We start from the raw sequence: 24682 nt of genomic DNA, 5'->3' as shown, positions 1-24682 counted from the left end.
AAACTTTCGTTTTATATTTTAGTTTTTTTTTCTACTAAATAAGGTATTAAGTACCATCAAAATAATATTCATTCAGGTCAAAATATAATATACAGTTTTATTGACTTTTTCTTAAATAAGATTCTAACAACAAAAACTAAGGTATTTTAATTAACATAACTAAAATTAATTAAATCATTTGTTCACCTATTTTAAAAAACTTAAAAACAATTTCTAATTCTTGTTAGAATTTGATAATAATTTTGATTTAGTTTTTATTGTATTTTAAGTACAAATAATAGTTTTATGTAGTTTTGTACATCATGCATTAGCTTTCAATTATTTTCTTAAAATACAAACTTGTCATAATAACAAATTATACAATATCATTCTTTTATTACACTGACATATGTTTTTGTGTGTTAAACGAGTCAACACACTTCAACTAAGCTCTGTAAAAAAAAAATATTTTAAGGGAAGAATAGAAGCTAAAGTAGATTTATACATGTGTCCAATAAAAATAAATGCTATAGTTATTTATAGATCAATAATAGATTTTATAACATTAAGTATTTTATCTATTATTAACCTATAAATATCTATGGCAACTGTTTTTATTTTTAATGGACACATGTATATTCCTACTTTAGCTTCTATTCTTTCCTTACAGTATTTATTTTTTTACAGAGCTCAGTTGAAGTGTGTTGACTCGTTTAACAAACAGAAACATGTGTCAGTGTAATAAAAGAATGATACTGTATAATTTGTTATTTTTATATATTCCAGTAAACTTGTTTCGCTAGAATTTTTTGTTAACAAACGTTTAAATTTATTTTTTGAATAGTTATAAAAACTTGTCTCTTTTTTGTATCAACGTAGTTATTTAATATTTTGCGTTATATTGATGGTTAACAGAACATCAAAATTTTACCGGTCAATACATTTAGAATATTAATTATAACTACTAACAACACTTTTATAAGATAATACAAAGGTTATACAAGTTTATTGAATGCAATAAATAAATCGAAGCTTAAAAGTATGGTCAAAGGCCATGATGTATAAAAAAGATCATTCAGTCATAGAGCTACACACCACTGATTCACTTAACTTTTTGAGTTGAATTAATTTTAACTTTTAAAATCTACACATTTTTAAGTAAAAGAAAATAAAAATCATTAATTTCTTTATTTAATTAATACTCTAGAAAAATCACAAACAAAAATTTACAGTGTCCTATTCAGATTTAAGCGTTATGTTCAATGTCTTATATTTAAAATATACACTCTTTAAAAAATAACATAAAAGTAAATTAAGAATAAAATTAATATAATTTAAATTCCTAATATATATAGGTTTAATCGGCAATGCATAGTTAATAAGGACAAAAGAAACCAATGCAGATTTTGTAGACTAAAAAAGTGTTTTGCTGCTGGAATGAGAAAAGAAGGTATAAACAAGAAATTTTTATAAGTTTGATTCATAAAAAAAAAATAGTTTTAAAATCAAGTACCGATAGTTTAAAAAAAATCATTTGTACAGAGTTAAAATCTTTCAAACAATAGATATAAATTCTATATAAACATAAAATTATTTTATAAATACGACTATAAAGGGTTAACACCTATGTATTTATACAGTAAGAAAAAGTAACTTAAACAGTGTTTAAACTAGTGTTACAAATTAAAAAAAATAAAAAACAACTAGATTAAATCATGTTAACTAAAGACAGAATTTAGTAAACACACTTGTATAATAATTTATTGTACTTTAGTAATTTTGCTTACTTCAAAAAATAAGCATAGAAACTTCTATTTGTAATAGTATAAAATAAATTTTATCATTTTTCCGAAATATATTTTTAAGTTTATCAAAAAATTGAGATTATTATACCTAAAGTACAACTTATTAAGTAAATTTTAAGCTGAAAAATTTTTAACCTGTAGTTCGAATAACTAGATTAGTTTTTAAAAATTGATATTAATAAAAAATTTCAACCATAGATAACACATAAAAGTTATATTGAATAAATAGATAATTTATGCTTAAATAAATGCTTTAAAATGATTGATTTTAGTGCAGTTTTATAAATAATGGTATAATATAAATACTCATGAACTAGTTTTCATAGATTCAACCTTTCCAGTACATTGAAAACATTTAACATTCTATAAAATTGACTAATATAAAGTTAAATTAAAACCTAGCGCTTAGTTAATAAATGTCTAAATCGCTTTTAATTTTAAATGGCATTGCTACTTTAACTAGAAAAAAGTTTTTTAATATTGATAAAAGTACTAAACTACAAGCAATAATGTTATAAAAATAAAATTATAAAGTACAAGTAAAACCAAGAACAAAAAGATTGAAAATTTGCAATTAAATAACTAAGAAGTACATTTGACCGTAGTATCCAGTTATTAAACCAATCATTATGTAAATGCTGTTATCTAATTTTTCATAAGCTATATGTGAATGTATGTAATTTCAAATTAATTTTGCTGAGTTTTAAACTTATAAACATTTTTGTTTTAATTAAACTTCAAAGTATAAAATTTTTAGAACAATTTATTTTATCGTTTTACAAAAGCTTTATGTTATAATTTACAAACTTAATTTTTCGAAGAACTATTTTAGTAAAAAAAAAATCTATAAGAGATCTTCAGTTAAAATGGAATTCTCGAAGTTTAAAAAATGTGTATTAAGACCATAAGGCTTAACTTAAGTTTATAAATTACATAGTAAAGACCGTAAGAAAAAAAAAAAGACTAGTAAAGAGCTTATAACATTTTGTATATGAGTACAAAATATATTTATTTATAAACTATATACAAGTTACAATACTAAAATACCATTTGATGATTTATATAAGAAAAGTTGATAGAAATAATTAGTATTATAATTACAAACTTAGGCAAATATAGTTAAGCTAAATTTATTTTTCTTAAAATAGATAAAAACTATTCAAACAAACAGATGTTTTTAGCTAGTATTGTATGTAAATAATATAAAATATATAGATAAATGAGCATTTTTAGGATAAATAAAAGTTAAATGCATTTAGAAATTTATTAAGTCTACTTAATATTTGCATTTAGTATTATAGTACCTTTGGTCAAATTCGAAAGCTAATTGATTTATCTAATTTTTAGTTGGTTTTTTTAACTAATTAAAGCAAATAACTAACTGAAAATAAGCCAACTGTAAACTATCAAATAAAAAATATCACGTTTGAGATTAAATTAAAAGCAATTCTAAAAGTGAAAAGTTTTCAGGTCTGTTGCTCTTAAATGATTTTTTATATTGAGTTGTTACTTGACAAAATCAAAATTGTTATGAAAGTGTTTTTATTTAAAACATTATGCATTACCTACATAACAAAAATAAAATTGTGTTGTTTTTTGTGACAAGTCGGTCACTTATCACATGAAATATTTGTGATTTTGATCCATTTAGAAGTGATTTTTTTTTTTTTTAATTAAAAAAAATTTTCTTTACATTAAGTCGCCAATCTAATAACTAACTAATATAACTAATACTTGTCTTGTTTTACTTTAAAATTTTAAATTTCATTGCCAAGACTGTTTTAACTTATGTTAATTAAACAATTAGCTGTTGACGAATATTGCAAATTGATTGTACTATTTTTTAATAGATGTGAGTTATTTTATGTTAATTTCAATTTCAAAATTTTGATGAAACGTTTAAGTATGTTTTTTAGTTCTCAAAATTTTAATAAAGCTATTTTTAAAGCATTAATACAGTTTGAAATGTTAGTAATTTATCTCAAAACTGAACTTAAATCAATAAATAATCATAAAATTAAAGCGGTACAAAACGAAAGAGACCAAATAAAAAAGAAGACTGTAACACAAAAAGAGCACGATGATTCGCTCTCGATTGCAATTTTGCTTAATGCTGAAATCCAAAGTGTAAAAAAGGTTTAAATAACTAAAGTATACTAAAAGCGAATTAGCTAAATAAACTTTTTTAGTTATAAAGAATTGTTTTTAGAAAATAGAAAAATTAGTTTTTAGCTTTTAATTATGTATCTTAAGTGTCTTTTCTATTTTTATAATTAAGTGAAGCAACTTTTAGCTCTAAATAATAACTAAAATAGTTGCACTTTATAAGTCTTATAGGTACAAACTAATAAGTTGGTTAAATATTTATTTTATATAATTTTTTCTGTAACTAAAATGGTGTTACTGATAAAGTATACAAGCTTGGAAAAATATTAACAAATTTGACAGCCTGAAGAGATACAACAAAATACTCATAAAATTATAGCAAGTGTAAACGATGTTGGAGATTCGATGAGAGAACAATTATTAGCTCTAGTTGATTGGGCAAAGTACATTCCTGCATTTGCTGAACTTCCTATTGATGACCAAGTTAGATTTTTTTTTGTCATTGAATGAAACAGAACCAATAGGAATTCAAAATTTTCTTAAACTATACTAGTTATTTTATTTATTAGATATATTAAAGATGCAAACAGATGTCTTGTGCATGAAACACTGTGTTTCTAAATAAACTCTAAACATATTTGATACTCATCAGGCTAAATCTGGACAAATCAGTATAAGTCAGTTTTTATAAAACATTTCTAAATGTCATTTTTTTCAGATCAAATTCTTAGAAGTTTGCGAAGTATTAAATTAAATTTGAAATAAGTTTTTATTTTGTGTAGATTCATAAATTGTTAATATCTTTGTTGATAAAAAATTACTCTGTATACATATATCTACTAAAACTAATGCATTTTTAGAAAATATTAGGATTTTTCAGTTGTAGAAATACTAGAAAACTTCTGAGATTTAAAAAAAAGTTCGATAACCATTTTGTTTTTTCAAAATATTTAAATTGTTTATTTCTTTCTAAATAAGCATTTGGTACTAGTAAATTTAATTCTACCAAAAAAACCATTATTGCCAAAATGACAGGGTTCTTCAGTACGTAAGCTAGAAAATTTCTTAATTTCATGAGGAAATTTGACAACAAGTTTGTTTTGATTTAACTAGACCGTTAAGTTGAGAATTTTATTTTAAATAAGTGTAGAATAATTAGACTATGGCTCATTTTAGTATTTATGTTTATACTTATTTTCGTTTCAGATTTTACATTGTTAATAAATTATTAAACTAAATTGACAAGGAGTTATTCTTCATGTAAAATCTTATCAACAATCTGAGAAAAGTAAAATGGTTGTAGTAAAGTGCCCAATCCGTGGATGCGAGTTTCAGACGCCAGATCTATCCGGTGATGTTGTGAGTAGCCTTCTCAACCTCCACAAAATGGAGCATCAGCAAAATTCTGAGTAATCCAATAATGGAGTAATGCCAAATGCACCTCAATTGATTCGACCAAGGGTTGACCGGGGGATCAGCCAAGAGACATGGCTTGCTTTCATTCGGAGGTGGGAGGCATTCAAGATTGGTTCGAATATAAGCAACCAAAACGCAAGCATACAGCTTTTTCAGTGTGCGCAGGACAAGCTTGGCGATCTTATGTTAGCAAGTGATCCTCGACTGATGGCCAAGTCAGAAAGTTACGTTGCTAAACTGATGGAATCAATTGCAGTCATAAAAGTTGCTATTGGTGTAAAGAGAGCAGAACTTACGAACCTACACCAGGTCCATGATGAACCGTTTAGAACGTTTGCCACACGTGTACGAAGCAAAGCAGAAACCTGCAATTTCACTACAGTCAGTGAGTGTGACTGTGGGAAAAGCAATGTGACGAGCTACACAGAAGAAGCAATAAAAGACGTGATGCTCATTGGCGTTGGGGACGATGACATAAGAAGAGAAGTTCTCAGTACTAAAGATATCTTATCCAGGTCATCATTTGATATAATTTCCTTTATTGAAAGTAAAGAAATGGGACGCCATGCAACTGAGAATTCGCGGACTATATCTGCAGTCTCTTCCTTTCAACGTCAGAAGAAGGGACGTGTCAACATAGGAGATAAGTCCCAACATTTTCCTTGCCAGAACTGTAAAAAGCTTTTCTATCCTTTCAACGAAAAAGGTAACCAAAATAAAAAGCCTTTCTGATATTGTTTATCTTGTTGTCGTAGTCGATCAAAAAAAGTTAATGCTGTTCAAATCCAAGCTGATCGTTCTGATTTTATGCAACAAGATACCCAAATAATGTCACTACACGCAGGTAAAAGAATCATGTTGAATAACACCATATTCAGCAAGAAGTCCTAGCGATCATCCTCGTGCATCAGTCAAGATTGCTAGACATGGCACAAACAAGTTTGCATGGGTAAGTGCTTTAGCTGATACTGGAGCAAAGTCGAACCTTTGGGGGTGGGAAAACTTTCAGGAGGATGGTTTTTGTAAGAAGGATTTAATGCCTGTATCCATCACAATTCGCGCTGCCAATAAAATTCCTATTAACATTCTAGGGGCTTTCAAAGCGACTTTTAGCGAAATGTCTCCAAAGAAGGAAGTTATCAGATGTGATGGAATTGTTTATGTAAGCGATTCAGTGACTGGATTCTTTCTCTCGTATGAAAGCATGGTTGACCTCCTGATTATTAATAAGGATTTTCCCACCATCGGATCTCAACTGCCTCATCAGCATTCTGAAGTTGCTGTAAGTTCAAATGAAAATGATCCGAATAGACTGGACTCGCATAAAGATGTGACCTGTGATTGCCCGCCAAGGAGTAGAGTGCCAGACCGACCAAACAAACTTCCGTTTGAGGCAACAAATACAAACGTGAGCATAATGCGTGATTGGCTCTTACAAAGGTACGCAGCTTCAACGTTTAATGTATGTCCACATAAATTACTCCAGCAAATGAGTGGGCCTCCACTTGAGATACATTTTGAGAATGATGCTAAACCACGTGCTTGTCATACACCAGCTCACGTGCCAATTCATTGGTAGAAGCAGGTTGAAGCAGATCTCATTCGAGATGTGAGGTTGGGTGTCTTGGAACGTGTCCCATTTGGTGAACCCAGCTAGTGTCACCGCATGGTGGTCACCAGGAAACAGGATGGGTCACCTAGGAGGACAGTAGATCTCTCACTACTTATTAAGTATTGCAAGAGGGAGACGTGCGCTACAGATACTCCGTTTAAACTAGCGCGCAGAATTCCAAAGGGAACGTTCAAGACTGTAACAGATGCATGGAACGGGTATCATGGAGTTCCACTGAGAGAAAGTGATAAACACCTCACTACATTTATCACTCCGTTTGGCAGGTTCCGATATACTAGAGCACCTCAAGGCTTTGTATCATCTGGTGATGGTTACAATCGACGATTTGCAGCTATTTTATCTGATTTTGAAAGAAAGGAGAGATGTGTTGATGACACCATATTTTTTGATTCAGAATTAGAGTGTCACTGGTGGCGAACAATAGATTTTCTGTCAAAAGTTGGCAATGCAGGGATCATTCTAAATCCCAAGAAGTTCCAGTTTTGTCAAAAGTCCGTTGATTTTGCTGGATTTAGAATTTCTGATGAACGTATATAACCTTTGCCTAAATATCTGGATTCCATTCGCAATTTTCCAACCCCAAAGTCTGCCACAGATATACGTAGCTGGTTTGGTCTGATAAATCAAGTTGCAAATTATGCCAAACTTCGTAAAGTCATGGCACCGTTTAGAGATTTTCTCAGTCCAAAATGTAAGTTTATGTGGACAGAAAAATTAAACCAATCATTTAATGAATCAAAAGAGATAATCATTGACGCAATAAAGAGCGGTGTTCAAATTTTTGATCTTGGGAAACTGACTTGTCTTAGACCAGACTGGTCAAAGCAAGGATTGGGCTAAATCATTATGCAGAAACACTGCAAATGCAATAGCCGGTTACCAGATTGCTGCACCACCGGCTGGAAAGTGACGCTTGCAGGTTCAAGGTTTCTGAATGGGTCAGAAAAGAATTACGCTGCTATAGAAGGGGGGTCTTTTGCTATTGCTTGGTCATTAGAACATACCAAGTATTTCACTAAGGGCTGCAAAGATCTTGTGGTTGTTACGGATCATAAACCACTGGTAAAGATTTTTGGTGATCGCACCTTAAACGAAATTCACAACACGCGCATTTTCAGGCTCAAACAACGTACATTGCCATGGCTTTTTCAAGTGCATTACATGCCAGGTAAAACTAATCTAGCGGCAGATGCTGCATCGCGTTATCCAAGCTCGACTAATGAAGTGAATTCACATGGTAGTGATTTGACTGACGAATCACTTCTAATTGCCTATTGAGTAATGAAGTATGCCATTCAATGGCAATCACTTGGGAGGAATTTGTAGAGCAGACATTGAATGACAAAGTTCTTTCAAGAGTATCCAGGTGTATTGAAAAAGGTCGAAGCTTGAAACATGATGAATCTTTGTCAGCGTATTTTAGATACGATGATGCATTGTACTTAAGTGATGGAGTTATTCTTTACAAGGACAGAGTAGTAATCCCTGTCAGTTTACGATATCGGGTCCTCAACAAGTTACACTCGGCGCACCAAGGAGTCAAATCAATGCATAATCGTGCCCAAAAATTGTCTTCTGGCCTTGTATTACACAAGACATTGAAGCAATTCGGGCCAATTGTCAAAGCTGCAACCGCAATTCACCTTCTCAACCATCATTGCCACAAGAAGCATCTGATCCTCCTACAAACCCTTTTGAAAAAATATTCGCTGATTTCTTCCAATTTGCCGGAAACAATTTTTTGGTAGTCGGTGACAGGTTGTCGGGTTGGTCAGAAATATTTTCCACACCCAGCGGAACCTCTCAGGTAGGTTCGCGTGGGTTGATTAAGTAACTCCGAGTTTTGTTTTCTAGATTTGGAGTACCCGAGGAAATATCAAGTGATGGTGGACCGCAATTTACGTCCAGTGCAACAAATGAATTCTTTAAAACCTGGTATGTTACGCATCGAATATCTTCTGCTTACTATCCAAGATCAAACGGTATAGCGGAAGTAGCTGTCAAACAGGTAAAAAGGTTGCTAAGATCAAATGTGACGTTTCAGGAAGTCTGGACAATGACAAGTTTTTAAGTGCGATGCTTTATCTGAAAAATACTCCTGATAGCGATTGTCAAGTGTCTCCAGCCGAGATTATATATGGACGTCAGCTGCGAGATAGTTTCACATTCTTGAACAAACTTGACAAATTCTCCAATCCTAATGTGCGAACCATGTGGAGAAAAGCATGGAAGCTTAAAGAAGAGGCGCTCCGTACAAGATTTGTAAAGAATTCTGAAGTACTTAACCAGAGAACCAGGGATTTGCGACCTCTCTAAGTTGGCAGTAGGTGTCTACTACAGAACCAGAGTGGCACTCATCCACGTAAATGGGACAGAAGCGGAGTGGTAATGGAGGTGCTTCCACATGATCAGTATGTAGTCAGAGTTGATGGTTCACGGAGACTTACTCGGAGGAACAGAACATTTTTAAGGATGTACAACCCAGTCTCAACCAGCATTGAAGCAAAAACTTCCTATGGTTGGAGCAGTAATCTACCAAGCTCACATGAGTGCAATGTTGGTCATCAACGTCCTTATTCTTCTGTAAAGATTACAGAGGATTCCAACGGTGCCAATACTGGTAAAACCGGTGAGGTTGAAGCGGATCATGAAGAGGTTGAGGAAGAGTACATTCCTGCTCCTATAGTTCACAAAAAAAAAAGGTTCCGCTTGCTTTGCGTAGGTTGAAAGACTTCAATGCGCCAGGGAGGCTTGAAAGTGGAGTACTCCAAAGTAGAAATCACCGTAAGTGAAGTTTGTTTGTTCCTGTTTATACAACAGTTGGTTCTGAGTGTTCAATTGTTGCTGATAGTGATAATTGCTGAGTCAGGAAGAATTCAGCGTGGAATTGCATGAATTTGAATTGTTTTGGATTTATTTAGTGCGTTTTATTGCAGTTTTGTTTTTCCTCAAATAAATCCCTTGTTTAGAGATATTTTTTTATTTAAGTTAATTGAGCTTTGTTAATGCATAAAATTTAGTTTCATCCTAGTAAAATATTTTTGTTACTTATTTAAATCCCCTCTTGACGAGCTATGTCATTGCCTTAAACTTGTTATTATCTTAAATGAGCTGGAGGGGATGTAGAATAATTAGATTATAGCTCATTTTAGTTTTTATATTTATACTTGTTTTCGTTTCAGATTTTACATTGTGAATAAATTATTAAATTAAATTGACAAGGAGTTAATCTTCAATAAGCAGTTAGATTTTTTAGCAAAGCACTCTGTAAGCTAGCAATCTGATAACTTAACATATGAAAGTAAAATAAATCTGTAGCGGTTAAATTAAAATTCAACTTCTGAGAAATAAAATTTTTATGATATTTTTGAGGGGCCATATCAAATGAAACAACTTGAAATTGAAAAACTACAATCTGTACTGAAAAGTCCTATCACTATTTTTTAACGCTATTAAAACCAATCGAATAGGCTACGTCTTTTCATCTGGTTGTAAGCCCAACCAAAATATGTTTGGAAGCTGTTATTCTAAATCGTCGCATGTCAGTCTAAAACTGCTAAATTATACTTACGAACCATGTCTAAGTGTAAAATTGTACTTTGTTAAGATTTGGCTCCTGTAAGTAAAGCAGTCTTTGTTGACATCACTAACTTTAAAATTACTTAGTTTAACCAAATTTGTATTGCAAAAGTTTATGTCGAACAAATTCCCCATGTTATACACAAAATGCTGCCAAACCTGGATTATAGACTAGAGAAGCTTCTTAACTCTATAATAGGATATTTAAAAGTTTAATAAGATTAATTCAATTAGGACGATAAGAATCAATTTAAACTTAAAATACTTAAAAAAAGTTACTGGTATGACATTAAAAGAAAGATTAAAACTACTATTAATTAATAAACACGCTTATATTACTACAAATAAAGTAAACATACACCAACAATAAGCAAGTTAAAGTTTTGTTTATCTTTTTCCATAAGCTGTTTAGTGTTTTCTATAGATACAAGAAAAAACTTATAAACTTTGTAAGTTTACAATAACAAAAACTTGCACAGTACTTTTTTTTTTATTAAACTAACACATCTTTCTCTGTGAAAGAAAAATTAACACAGTTTAACGGAGTTCTGTAATAAATAACAAGTACTTAAAAAAATGTTACGAGATAATGTAGGTGAATATGTGTATCTACTAAAATATAAGCCATAATTACCTGTTGGACTTACTTTGCTAGGGCTAGAAACAACTAGCTTGTAATTTTGAATATACAATATACAACAACAATAACTGGTAAAAGTAAAAAAACAAAGAAATTTTTAATGTTTGATTGCTTACTTTTGTATTTTTAGGTGACATTTAGTTAGTACAAGTTTATTCAATAATTTTTTTAAGCTTACACTTAACGTTTAAACACAGAATTATTACGATTGTTTTTCAAACATCGAGTTTTATAAAACCGAAACCATTTGCTCTTTTTAATCAATTAGATCCGGATCCAGCCAAATTTTGGATAGAATCCAGCCGGATCCGGATCTTATAAAGAAAAGGCTTGGTCCAGCCGGATTCGCTAGATCAAAAGTTTTGACGTACGTGTAGTACATAGAGGTCGGTAAACTGCGGCCTTCAAATCAAAAGTTTACAGTCCTTTGTGTATTTTTTAGAGTACACAAACTTTAACATAAAAACTAAAAGTTTTTTCGGTAAGAACTTACAATTAAGCTCTTAATTTAATTGCTAGTTCTTTATATTTGAGTTTTTTCAAATTTTGTATAAAGTCAATCTTTTTTATATAGTTCGGTCCGCAAGCAACTTTGTTTAGAAAAAAAAAGACCCGTTACTTATTGCTTATTGCTGCCGACCTCTTGTGTATTTAATAATTTCTAAAGAAATAATTTCTATTAACTGTAGTATTTCACAAGCTTGTTCAACAAATTTCTTTTGTTTTATTGATTCTTATATATAAAGGTTGTGGTTACATGGAGAAAAAGTATGTGTCTTATAAATATTTTACTGATTTATTTGTCTCTATTCTTTTTACTACATTACTTTACTGACTTATAAATACTAAATTTGTAAAAGAAACTTTTTATTATACAGGTAGCTTTGTTCAGAGCACATGCTGGTAAAAACTTAGTGATGGGAGTTGCACGGAGATCGCTAAAATGTGACTCAGATGTATTACTTCTAGGCAATAATTTCATTATTCCAAGGTTTTTTTCAACTACACAGTTTCTCTACTAAACATAATTTTAAGTAAAAAGTAGTAAATAGTTATGTATTCGTTTTATACTTTTATAAAGTAAAAACATTATATAACCTTAATTATTAGTGTACCTTGTTTTATGGTGTATATACTGTATATATTAATTTAACGTTGATTTCTATGACTAATAAGTAAAGGGATCGGTAAAATTTTTCGTATTTCTAATAAAAAACTACTTTTGGCTTTATTAAAACAGAACTATTAAAGATTTCAGTGCTGAGATTTTGAACTAAAATAATTTATTAAGGTTAATTTTTATGTATAACACATAAGTTCAAGACTATTTTGGTAGAAACAAATTTAGTACCTAACTGAACAACCACCGCTTGCCTTAAGCTAAGCAGCCCTCGCTCAAAACAACCTAAAACAGTTTACTTTCCTTTTTAGATACATGGTATATACATATTATTACAAAAAAAATAATCAAATTAAAAAATGAGTTACCACAATAACACATAAATAAATAAAAAACAAAGTCAAAAAGAACGGCGATAACTTAGTACATAGATAAAAGATTTTTCAATTTCATTGTAAATGCAGATTTTTAATAAAGTACAACTAAATAGATGGTTTTCTAGAAGCATTGTTTATAAAACATAACAAATTTGTACTTAATTAATAAATAAATTTATAGTCTGTTGGGGGAAGCGTACGGTAATAAAATTAAGTAATATTATAACTAAAAAAAAATATAAAAGAATCAGTAGTTATTTAGATGACATAAAACTTAAAAAGTTACTTTGTAATTTTTTTGTCTTTTTTTTTTAATGGAAAACTATTGAATTTTACTGATATTTGTAGTTTTTAAATAAAATATTTTGAAGTTTTGAGCGGAAATGTTCCAGTTTTTCACACTAAACTGTGGTAACTTGTTCCACATAGTCTTTGCTCTGTAAAAAAATAATTTAGCCACTTACAGTTGTAAAAACTATGAGTAAACTTTATTTTTATTTTAATTCCTCTTAAATTATATTTATTATAGGAAAAACTGATTAAAAAAAGTCTTATACTTGCCATTGATACTGCATAATTAATCTTTTAAATGATGCTAGGACTATTTCCTAGTAATTTAAGTTCAGAAACTTAACTAACTGAGAAGAACTAGATTTTAAAAGATATTTTTTACTTCCGAGAAAACAGTTTGTAAATTATTTTCCCAAAATAAGATTGTAACAAATATAAACCTTAACTTTGTAGTATATACCGTGGGTATAATCTGGCTACAGTTTTGTATGTTATTGTTTTAGCAAGGCCTACAAACTAAAATTGACCAACCTTATCGTTTATGAAGATTACATTTTTGCACTTAGTTTTTTAAGACTAGATGTATGACGGTGTAGGTGTAAAAAAGCATAGCATTTATATACAACTTAGTTAACAAATACTTACTTTTACAACATTTTTCTTTAAGCTATGTACTGTTGAAAATATATATTGTTGACAAAAAATGTTTAAAAGCAAATTTTGTTTATAAATTTTATTTATGTTAATAATGCATTATAATAATTTTAAAAACTTCCTTAAAGTAAATTAAATAAAAATATTGAACATTGTTTCCTTAAGTAGGCAATATCGCTTCTTCAAGGAATCTAACTCAAAAGACTGCGAAAAATAACTAGGAAATTTACTAGTTAAAATGCAATATCTAGCAAAAGGGGCCAATTTTTTTAACTCTGCCAAGGGGGCAATTACGAAACAATTATATAAAACAACAGTAAAAGAATTAACGAATTTAAGATTTTTTGAAGAAATTCCAACGCCTTTTTGCATAACCTAATTAAAATTTGTCCTCTTTTAACTTTTTTTAGAATTTTAAGTGGTATTTGGTCTTTCTTTATAGAAAATAACAAAAAATGTATGATAAAATGAAAAGTATTTGATATTATTTTTAAAATAAAAACGAAATATATCTTCAATTCTATATATTTTGGTTTTGGTTATAGTATTAATAAATTTAAACAGTACTCTTTGTTTATTACAGTAACACATTTTTCTTTGTGTTATCAAGTTAACACACTTCAACGGAGCTCTGTAAATAATTAAATACTGTATAGAAAGTTAAGAAGCTTAAGTATGTGTATATATATGTTTATTAAAAATGAAAATAAATACTATAGATTAATGCAGATAAATGGTTAATAATAGATACAGTACATAATGTTAAACCCGACTGTTGAAAAACTTAATAATATTTGTAATTATAAAGTTTAAATTAGATAAAATAAAGTAACATACAAAATAAAATAACGAACCATAATATAAAGCAACTCACATGAAGTTCAAGAAATACTGATTCAAAATTTTAAGCCATTGTTTATATTAATTTATTTTAAATCTAAACCCACCAATGTTTCTAAAAGAGATATGCCAGAGTTTGCTTTATATGGCAGCTAAGAACGTAGAATTTAGGTTCAATAATTACATCTATAGACAAGTTGACGGTGTCGCGATGGGCAGTCGCTTGGGTCCTGTGTTAGGAAGTATATTTGTTGGCTATTTTGAGTCCATTTTATTTACGAATATAGAAAAACCTCTAAACTACTTTAGATATGTTGACGATATTTTTATTTCTTATAAGACAGACTACAATGTGGATGATTTCTTTGACCAAATCTCCAAGTTACATCCTTCACTTAAGTTCACTCGTGAGCATAAAGCTGATGGCTATTTACCTTTCCTTGATGTCTTAGTTAAACGAACACCAACCTCTTTAAACACATCCATTTATAGAACTTATAATCCATAATAAACTTTCGTAGGCCAATATATTCCTTGGCAGTCTTTTTGTCGCACCTCACAAAAAACCAACTTATTATCGTGCTTACTTTTTCGAGCACATAAAAAATGTTCTGAGGTGAAACTAAATGAAGAAGTCAATAACATTAAAAGTATTTTTGGCTCCTTAGGTTACCCTTTAGAAGTTATTGAAAAAACAATAAATAGGACTACAGCGGAACTTGTCAGCCCTACAAAACACGGCCCAAATAAATGTGCAGTATATTTAAGAATTTCATATTTAGGAAAGGAAGCTAAGCTTTTTGAAAACCAAGTTTTATAAACCGTAGATAACACTTTTGGGCAGTAAATTTAAGAATTACTCATTTCGTCAGAAAACCTCTTAACGGTATTGTTAAAGATCTCACTCCTGATCCAGAAAAATGCAACATAATCTATAAGTACAAATGCCACTGTGATAGTGAGTATATTGGGAGAACTTAGCAACGATTCCACATAAGAAGGGACCAACACGTGACCAACCCCTTAAGAAATTGGATGATCTATGGGACAAATAAGCCAATAAAAAGTCAATCGGTAATAAGTGAACATTTGTTAGATAACTTAGAATGCGCAAAAAACTATAACGATAATATGTTTTCAATTGTTTGTAAAGGACGTAACATGTATCATTTATGTGTTTTAGAATCTTTATTTATAAAAACTAATAAGCCAAGTTTATGCAAACAAAAATTTGTTTATAATTCTAATTTGTTAAAATTATTGTAAAATCGCTACTAAGTTTTGTTTTTGTTGTTTAATTTTATTTTAAAGAAAGTTTAAATAAGTCTGTTTCCTCTTATTAAAATTGCTATTAATGCTTTCAATTTCGAGTACTTAAGCTTTATACTTTAATTTTTGTTAAACAACTTTATAAACAACTTTATAAACAACTGCATTGCATAGCACATATAATTTTTTTTACCTATTATGACACATAATCTTACAATTTTATTAAGTTAACTATTTTACAAAAATCTATTTAATTATCTACAAGAACTTTTGAAAAGGGTAAATTGAAAAATTTTAAGTTCACAAAAAATAAAATAAACTGCAAAATGAATTGCTGTCTCAAATTTTTATATAAACTTATTTTTTATGTTTGGAAAAAAGTAGTATGATAAAAAAAAATTATCTTAAATTTTTAAAGCTTTAATTACTTTAAACTGTTAATTTATTTATAAATTCAGTAATTAATGTTTGTTGTTTTACTTCTTTTTAATTACAATAGATTACTTATTATGTTTTAAAATAACTACAAGAAAAAAGTTTAAGTTTCTTTACGACAATTTAAACTAAAATTTTCGATACTTTTTAAAATTTTATTTATTCTTAAATAACTCCCTAAACATTTGAAAAATAAAAATTTTATAAAAAATCAAAACGAAAAGTACTAGTTATTTGTATTTGAATTAATACTTGAAAAAACTTGCTTATAATAAACAAACTGAAATTTAAATAAATAGTTTTAAGCTAATTTATCTCATAACATCTAATTTACTTTTAAAATTGTTTTGATAATAGTTCAAACTTTTAATAACATATTAACAACTATTCTCTTAATATATACAGTATGACGTTTAAACTCATTTTAAAAGTTGATGAAGGTTAAAGTCATTTTAACACGATCTAACTTGATAATTCTAATATTTTTATATAAAGAAGTGACTATACTTCTACTTGAAAAACTTAATATAGAAATTTAACAAGCTTGTGGTAAGTTTATAAAGTTTTCTGCTAATAATATTTTAAATGGTTTTATACTCTTTTACCAAGAAATGTTTAGTTATTATCAAAGTTATTCGTTTCAATCAGGAGTTTTTGCTAGAATACTCCCGACGCTCCTATTTTGATGAGCATATATAGCTGTAAATTGCGCATAAAACGTTGCATCAGACGTTTTAGATTGACTTTGCTATTGCTCTTGATTTTCTCTTAATCTAAACTCTATTTAAGCTTCATCAGAAATGGGTTCTTGTTGACTGATTCCACATTACTTGACATTCAAAACAATGTTACAGTATGTAAAAACCTCAGTTTATTTCTGGTGAACCACTACTTTCAAAATTAACTTGATGTTCTTGGGTATTTTATATCTTTTTGTAACTATATAAAATAAAGGTGGGCAACGTTTGTCCTACGGAGTAAAAATGACTTTGTCTAGCCAAAGTTAAATTTTAAATGGAACCCGGCCCGCGAGCATGTAAATCTGGCCCGTTAAACAAAGTTTTAACACTTACGCTAAGTATTTAAGGGTAAATAAAGAGCAAAAAATTCCTAGGTACAATTTACGGGAGATTCGAAAACTTAAACTAGTCATATTAAAACAAATGTTAGTTAGATCTTTTTTTTCAAAATGAATTGGATAAGTGTGAGTTAAATAAAATTTATTCAAAAATAAATGCTGCAAGACTGATTTTCCACATCTTTTCCGCCGATTAAAACGTTTGTAACCCCTAATTTAAGTTCCGAACCATTTGAAATCTTTTGTTTTGTGTTTATATTTTGCAAATATTATCTATCTTTAAAAGTAATTTTCTTGTTCAATTGTTATAATAGAAGTTCCAACTCTTTTTTTTACAAGTTAAGAAAAAGTTTATAATTTAAAAAGACATCAGATATGTTAAAAGAAAGCTTTTAATGGTTTTCAACAAAAACTTATCTACATGTGAAAGCTGTCTATGGTAGGACTACCTTTATTAAGTAATTGTTTCGATTATGTGTTGATACTTTTTTGTTTAAGTTGAATTGAATTTCAAGCTACATAACTATCTTAAAACTACTTTTTTACTATTCTTTAGTATTATTTTTTTTTTCTAATTATTTCCGGAATAAAAACATTTACTACATGTTGTTACAAGGTCAATACGCGTAAAGCTAAATCAGCCCAAATCAGTTTTTTGACAAAAGTGGTAAAATTCAGTTTTTTTGTTTAAATGCTTAAAAATTTGTGAAGTATATAGTTATTTTTTAAATCAGTTTTTGTTTTAAGTATATTAATATATAATGGATTTGTTTTTTAAGTATAAATTATGTTGTAATCTTTACTAAATTTAGGTAGCATCGGAAAAATTTAGGGTTTGTCAGTTGTACAAATGTTTCAAAACTTCTTCTAAAAACGAGATTTTAAAAGGTATTTGAGAACCGGTTTATTTATTAAAAATTTTAACAAATTGTTAATTTCTATGTAAATTAGCATTTGGTACTTGTAACCTTAATTATGCTAAAACAAAGGTATTGTCGCAAAAATGTCAGGTTTTTTCAGTAGGAAAGTTAGAAAGTTTATAATTTTTTAAGAAATTTAACAACAGGCTCGATTTATCTAGACTAAACTGTTAAGCTTAAAATTCTTCTTCATGCACTGGGATTTTTTAGCCAAGCACTTTGTGAGCTAGCAGTTCAAAAAAATGAGTAATGTATATAAAATATTTTGCAGTAGTTAAATGACAAATGAAATTCAGACAATTCAAATTCTTATGCTATTTTTTAGAGGCCATATCGAATAAAATAATTTGGAATTAAAAAATAAAAACTATCCTTAAAATTTTTATCTTTAGTAGCTTAAGTCAATACAACCAAACTAATAGGCTACGTTGTTTCATCTACTTGTAAGCCTGATTGAGCTTAAAACAAAAAAATTTAGAAAATTTTGTTTTAAAGCATGGCATGTCAGTCTTGTTTTGCAAATTGCGTTTAAAAATAATTTATGATGTTTTTTTTTTCTTACCATAGTAAAACTATTATTGTAACTGTTTTTTATTTAAAACTAACTATAAATTAAATGAAAACTAGGTTTGTTAAACATTTTTTTAAACCTTTAAGTTTTAAGCTTCTTATATCTACACAACACACGTGATCTGAGTTCAACATGCAAAATTACGCGGCAAACTGTACAGTAACTATTTTTTAGAGATTTATATACTGCTGCAACGTTTAAAGTGTTTTAAGGTTTTCCTTTAACTTCTTAATCTTTTATATTTAGTGTTGTTAGTAGTAGTTCAATATTATAACTTGCAGTGTAAATATAACATTACGATTTTAAAAGAGTACAAAGTTACTAATATAAGACTGTTAACTAGTAGTTCTTAATAAAATCCAAAATTTGTATTTAGTTAAAGTTCTTAAATGAAGAAGTTTTATTGAAATTTGGTTAATTTTATTTATCACAACGAAGTGTTCATAAGTTTAAAGTGTATGTAAAAAGTTACTAATCTTCAGTGTGTATATAAAGATTAAATAACTTAATATAAAAAAAAAATTGTTTGGAGTAGTCTAGATTTAATTATTGATCTACTATATCTTTAAAGTTAAAATCCGGCCGGATCCGGATTTGTTTTTTTAATTAGGATCAAGCCGAATCCAGATCTTTTATTCAAATTGAAATACGGCCGGATTCGGATCTCATTTGAAAATCAAGCTCCGGATCCAGTTTTTTTTTTTCATTAATTTTTTGTAGAGATGAACAAAAATTCTAGTCGATTTGCATTAAAATATTACAAGAAAAGCCTTTTGTGGGTTTGACATATTAGAAAATATATCTTGGGGGGGCCGCGAAACTTTCGAAAATTGTACACTAATATTTTTAAAGTCCTTGTTCGCTAAATTTTATTGAAACATAACTTTTAAGTACTTTAGTTTAAAGAACAAAATTCATAAGACATTTTAAAACCACATTTTTTATAAAAAAGTTAGTTGTTTTGCACAAGTTTTTTTTTTGAGCCTAAAAGTACTAAAGCTCTCAATAATCATAATCTCTAATAAAGAACTATATAAAATAAGAAAGTGATTTAAAATATATTATATATATATATAAACATGCAGTTTAAATGACATTACATCAGTAATATCTTTTTGCCTAGCTTACTTGAAATATTTTATATTCTAAATCAAAAAACTAAAACTAAATCAGCAGAAGAATTCGCATTTTATTTAAAAAAAAGGACGAATTTAAAGACAAAGTTTGCGTATTTAGTGTAATAAAGACGTCATAAACAACAAAAGTAGTTGATATAAATGTCTTTTATTTATGCCTATAATTATAAGCTTTCATTTAAGATATAAATTATAAGTCTAGGAAATTTATAAGTAATTTTATTACTGTTTAAGTCGAAAAACCAAAAAATATGTGATTTTTGGGGTTTAAATCAGTTTTTGTGCAGCAACTTTTTTTTACAAAATTTTAATTTCTTATTTTAAATTCTTTCTAACAAAGCAAAAACACATCCGAATCATATGTACCTATTTGAATTTCACAATATGACCAAAAAATGTCATATGTTGTCCTATACTGTACTTCCTACCCCTACATTTTACAGACATCTTTTGCTCATTTAGGGTGATTATGACGTCATAGTAAATTAAAAGCAGTTAAAATATCTTTAAATATATGTAAATAAGTATTAGCTTCATTTAAGACATAAATTATAAGTCTAGGACATGTATAAGTGATTTTATTACTGTTTAAGTCAAAAAATCGAAAAGTATGTGATTTTAGGGATTGAAATTAGTTTTTTGGGCAGCAGTTGATATTTTTTATAATTTTTTAATTTTTTTTTCAGATTATTCTTAATAAAGCAAAAGCACATCCAAATCATAATGACTCATAAGTCCAGCAAACATCACCCAAGTACTCCTTACCCCTAGTTGTTGTTTTATAAAATAAAAACATATTTTTCACAATAATATGACTATAGCTCGGTTCAAAAAATTGGATTCGATTCTGTTTTTGGACAACATTTACAAAAGTTTTTAACGTAATAAACTCATAAAATTAGGATTCAGCCGGAACAAGATTCATTTTTGGAATAATTGTAAAATAAGTGATAAATCGGGATATTAGTGAAAAAAAGCGCGATCCTGGATCCGGAGATCACTAGTTATAATGTCTAAAACAATTAATTATATAGTTTCCATAGTTTATTTTACAGTACATTTGACCAAATATCTTCAAAAATAAACCTGGGCAACTAAAAATTTAGATGGAGTGTAATCTAACCAATATAATTTAAATCTAAAAGTAATCATTTGATAAATTTTTGCCAAAGTTTAATTCTAAATTTAATTTTAAGTAAGAACTTAATTAAAAACTATTTTAACTGTTTAAATTATTAAATTTTTGTATTATTAACTAAACTAAACAAATTATACTTAACAATATATCAAAATAAACATTTTGAGTTGTGTAATAAAACATTTGTTACAAAATAAAATATATTACTAAGTTTTTGATATTATTAAATTTATGTATTAGAAATTGTACTAAACAAATTATAGTTAACAATACAGCAAAATAAACATTTTTAGTTGGATAATAAAACATTTATTACAAAAAAAATAAATGTACTAAGTTTTTAAAATAATTTTTGAAAAAAAATAATTTTGTAGGTACAAACTTTTGACGTTTATTATAACACGTCTAAGTAGACTTATAATTTCCAAAGTTCAAAGTTAGTTTACTATTTTCAGAAAAAATGGTACAAACCCTGAAATAGACATAGTCACTGAACGGATACTGGATGAGTTGGTCATTCCATTAAAGGAGTTAGGCTTAGATGAAACTGAGTTTGCTTGTTTAAAAGCTTTGATATTTTTTAATCCATGTAAGTAGTTGTTATAGAAAGTAAAATAAAGTTTCAACATAATTTAGATTGCTTAAAGATACGTTACAAATATTTTTTACTGCATCAAGTATAAACGATGCCTACTAATTTTTAAAACAAATTTAAATAATAGAACAGTTGCATTAGCAACTTTAACTTTATAATATTATCTTATAACTTTTTTTCAACTTATTTAAAATGCATAATGTTTTCTAACCAAATCTTAACTTGTCTTGTGTGAAGGATTGTATTCAAAGCATATAGAAGCATAAAGTTTATCACCTTTTTATTTTGACATTTTAATTTTTTTTACGTAATATTAGATTACAAGTAATGGTAAGTTACTTAGTTTTTATAAACGATTTCTTAAAAGACAACAATCTTTACGAGACTCGAAAAAAACTTGAACACAGCTTTAAATTTTAAATATAATATTTAAAAAATTCTAAACTCAAAAGTAGAAGTGCAAAAATGAATAAAAAGTCTTGTTTAAACATAAATTTTTACCAACATAGTTTATTTGTATATTTTGTTTTTGTAAAATCTACTACTAATAAAACAATATTAAGTACACAGTTATTGTTACAATATAGATACGAAACCAGTTGTTATTGAATTGTTTTTTTTTACTAAAACAACAAAGTTATTTAAAAATATCATAAACAAGCTTAAAAATTGTTTTTAAAGTTTTAACAAAATTTAAACCACCAGTTGGAAGAAAAACGTTTAAAAATAGTTTTTAACAGCTGAAGTATCAAGCTATAAATGAACTTTTAATAATTAAAAATTAGAGTATCGAATTTTTAAACACTTTTAGCTGATGTTCGGCCATTAGCAGCAAAAACAAAAGTAAATGCAATGAGAAGAAAAGTGATGCTGAATTTAGAAGATTATATAAATGACCACCAATACCGTAGTAGGGGAAGGTTTAATTTTTGTAGCCTCATTCAAATACTTTATCATTAATTTTTAGAAACTTACTTTTATCTTTATGTTTTTCTGAAAAGTTACTTTAACAACTATCCTCATCATATCTTTTTTAACTCTTTATTTTCTGAGAAACCTGGTATAATGCAAATTAAAACTAGTGACGAAGCTAAAAAGTTATTTGCTTTGAGTTTACTTAGTAATAATATTTAGTATTAAACATAAAACCTGGCTGAGTATAAATTTTGTATGAATACCTATCAAATTGTTTACTTAGTATTTGTTAATTTTTTTAATAGAAAAAAATTAAATAGGTCAACTTAAATAATTGAAATATTATGTAACTTTCAGTAAATTTTGTTTTATTCAACTAACTATTAAGTGTTGTATTTTATTTAGATATGCTTTATCATTCAGAAATTTTTCATACTATTTCGGTCATCATTTTTATTTTCTTTCAAAACTTATAAAAAACCAGGACGAATTTTGTTATGTCTGAAAATATACATCTACTAAAAAAAAAACAGTTTCACTTTAAAGTTAAACTAACTAAATTATGGCAGATACGAAGTACTTTTATATCCAAATATGTGTTTTTACTTTCTTAGTATAAAACATTGTTTTTTTTTATTACATCAAAAACAAGAGATATCAAACACATATTCAGATTTACTTGTTTAATTCGTACAGTCGTTTTGATAAATTTACAACCATATTAACTTTTATGCCTAAACTGGTTAGTACTACTTGAAAATGTTATTTTTAAAATAGTTTTTTTAGTAAAATATAACTTTTACTGTATCGTTAAACTTTGAAGCATTTTACGACATCATTCAATAAGCACTAGTCAGCACCGCACAATCTATTATTGATCAGTTGTGCAGCATAAAAGCTTTTTTTTAACTTTTTATTAAAAATTAGGATGATTGAATTTAAAGTAAATATTCGTTAAATTTTAACGTATATACATTTTTAGAATAATAAACTCTAAAACAAATGGTTTTAGTAAGGAATATACTATATATTTTTTAAAGCTCATCCACAATTTATGTACCCGTAAAATCTCTTCATATAAAAGTTTAGTTTTTGTTTATAATTTTATAAGACTATAAAACTATGCATATCATTTAGAAACGTAGCCGTAAATGTAACATTGTTTAAACAAATATCATATTTTGTAAGATATTTACAACTGTTTGATTAAGGGCAGCTTTATTTATATTTATAAGGATTGGTGGCATTCATTCACAAATTTAAATGTACTTTACAAATTGAATTTTTTATAACATAGTTATAAGTTTGAAAAATTATTTATTTTTACTTTTATAATCAGTATAAGATTAATTATTTTAGATAAAATAGTTAGAGAAAAATTTTAATTATTACGGTTAATAATAATAATAATAAGATAGCTTTCCATAAGTTTTGACACTATTTTATTAATGCTAATTTGTTTTAGATTTGGTGAGACTTTACTTTTGTTACCAACATTACAGTCAGTAACGTCCCAAATGATTGAACAAATACAGTTTGTTAAACTTTTTGGTGTTGCAAGAGTGGATGAGTTACTGCAAGAAATACTGCTGCATGGTTTTTATTGCTTTTATTAACTTGATGAGATCTTACTTACTTAATAGTATTATACTAATGATTTCACTATGAAATAGTTAAGTCTTAACCTATAGACTCGGCGCCCTGACTTCAAAACAGTTTGTTCAGTCTGGAAGGCTCTCTAAGACCAACTTAGTCTTCAGATTAGTTAACAATCATTTACATCTGCTTTTTACGCACCGAGCGCTTAATTGATTGCTCTGCAGCAAACAGTCTCTTACTGCAGGCCTTTATTTTCTCGTAACTAATTATCGTATACTTTATTTTAAACTAAATATATAACACTGTCTAAAACTAAATTCATATAAATTTCAACTAAATAAAGCTTTAATTTTAGTCAAAGACAAAACTTTTCTATGCAGATTAATCGACTCCAATATATTAAACATCGAGTTTTTATTTTATTATATTCGCTACTTTATATCGGTAGTATGCACTTAATCATGAGACACAAAGCTTTGAAAATTAACAGAAAAAAAACATATGAATAATATTACATTAAAAATTTGGACCTTGGAAAGATTTGAAATTGCAAATACACAAAGAAAAAAAAATTGTGATAAATAAA

General features: G+C 27.9%; 1 protein-coding gene across 1 annotated transcript in view; it reads left to right on the top strand.

Moving 5' to 3' along the window:
- Positions 1-24682, top strand: part of LOC145830137 (hepatocyte nuclear factor 4-gamma-like) — a 67442-nt gene that overhangs the window by 41195 nt on the left and 1565 nt on the right. The window contains exons 5-11 of the mRNA XM_082938026.1: positions 1335-1429; positions 3808-3920; positions 4233-4373; positions 12037-12149; positions 21443-21576; positions 22394-22502; positions 23963-24093. Of these exons, the coding sequence (XP_082794152.1) occupies positions 1335-1429; positions 3808-3920; positions 4233-4373; positions 12037-12149; positions 21443-21576; positions 22394-22502; positions 23963-24093 (836 nt within the window). The remainder of the gene's footprint in view (positions 1-1334; positions 1430-3807; positions 3921-4232; positions 4374-12036; positions 12150-21442; positions 21577-22393; positions 22503-23962; positions 24094-24682) is intronic.

This window comes from Thalia democratica, chromosome 2, assembly GCF_965202585.1.
Source record: "Thalia democratica chromosome 2, ktThaDemo2.hap1.1, whole genome shotgun sequence".
Lineage (NCBI taxonomy): Eukaryota > Metazoa > Chordata > Thaliacea > Salpida > Salpidae > Thalia > Thalia democratica.
This window is presented reverse-complemented; position numbering and strand designations above follow the sequence as displayed.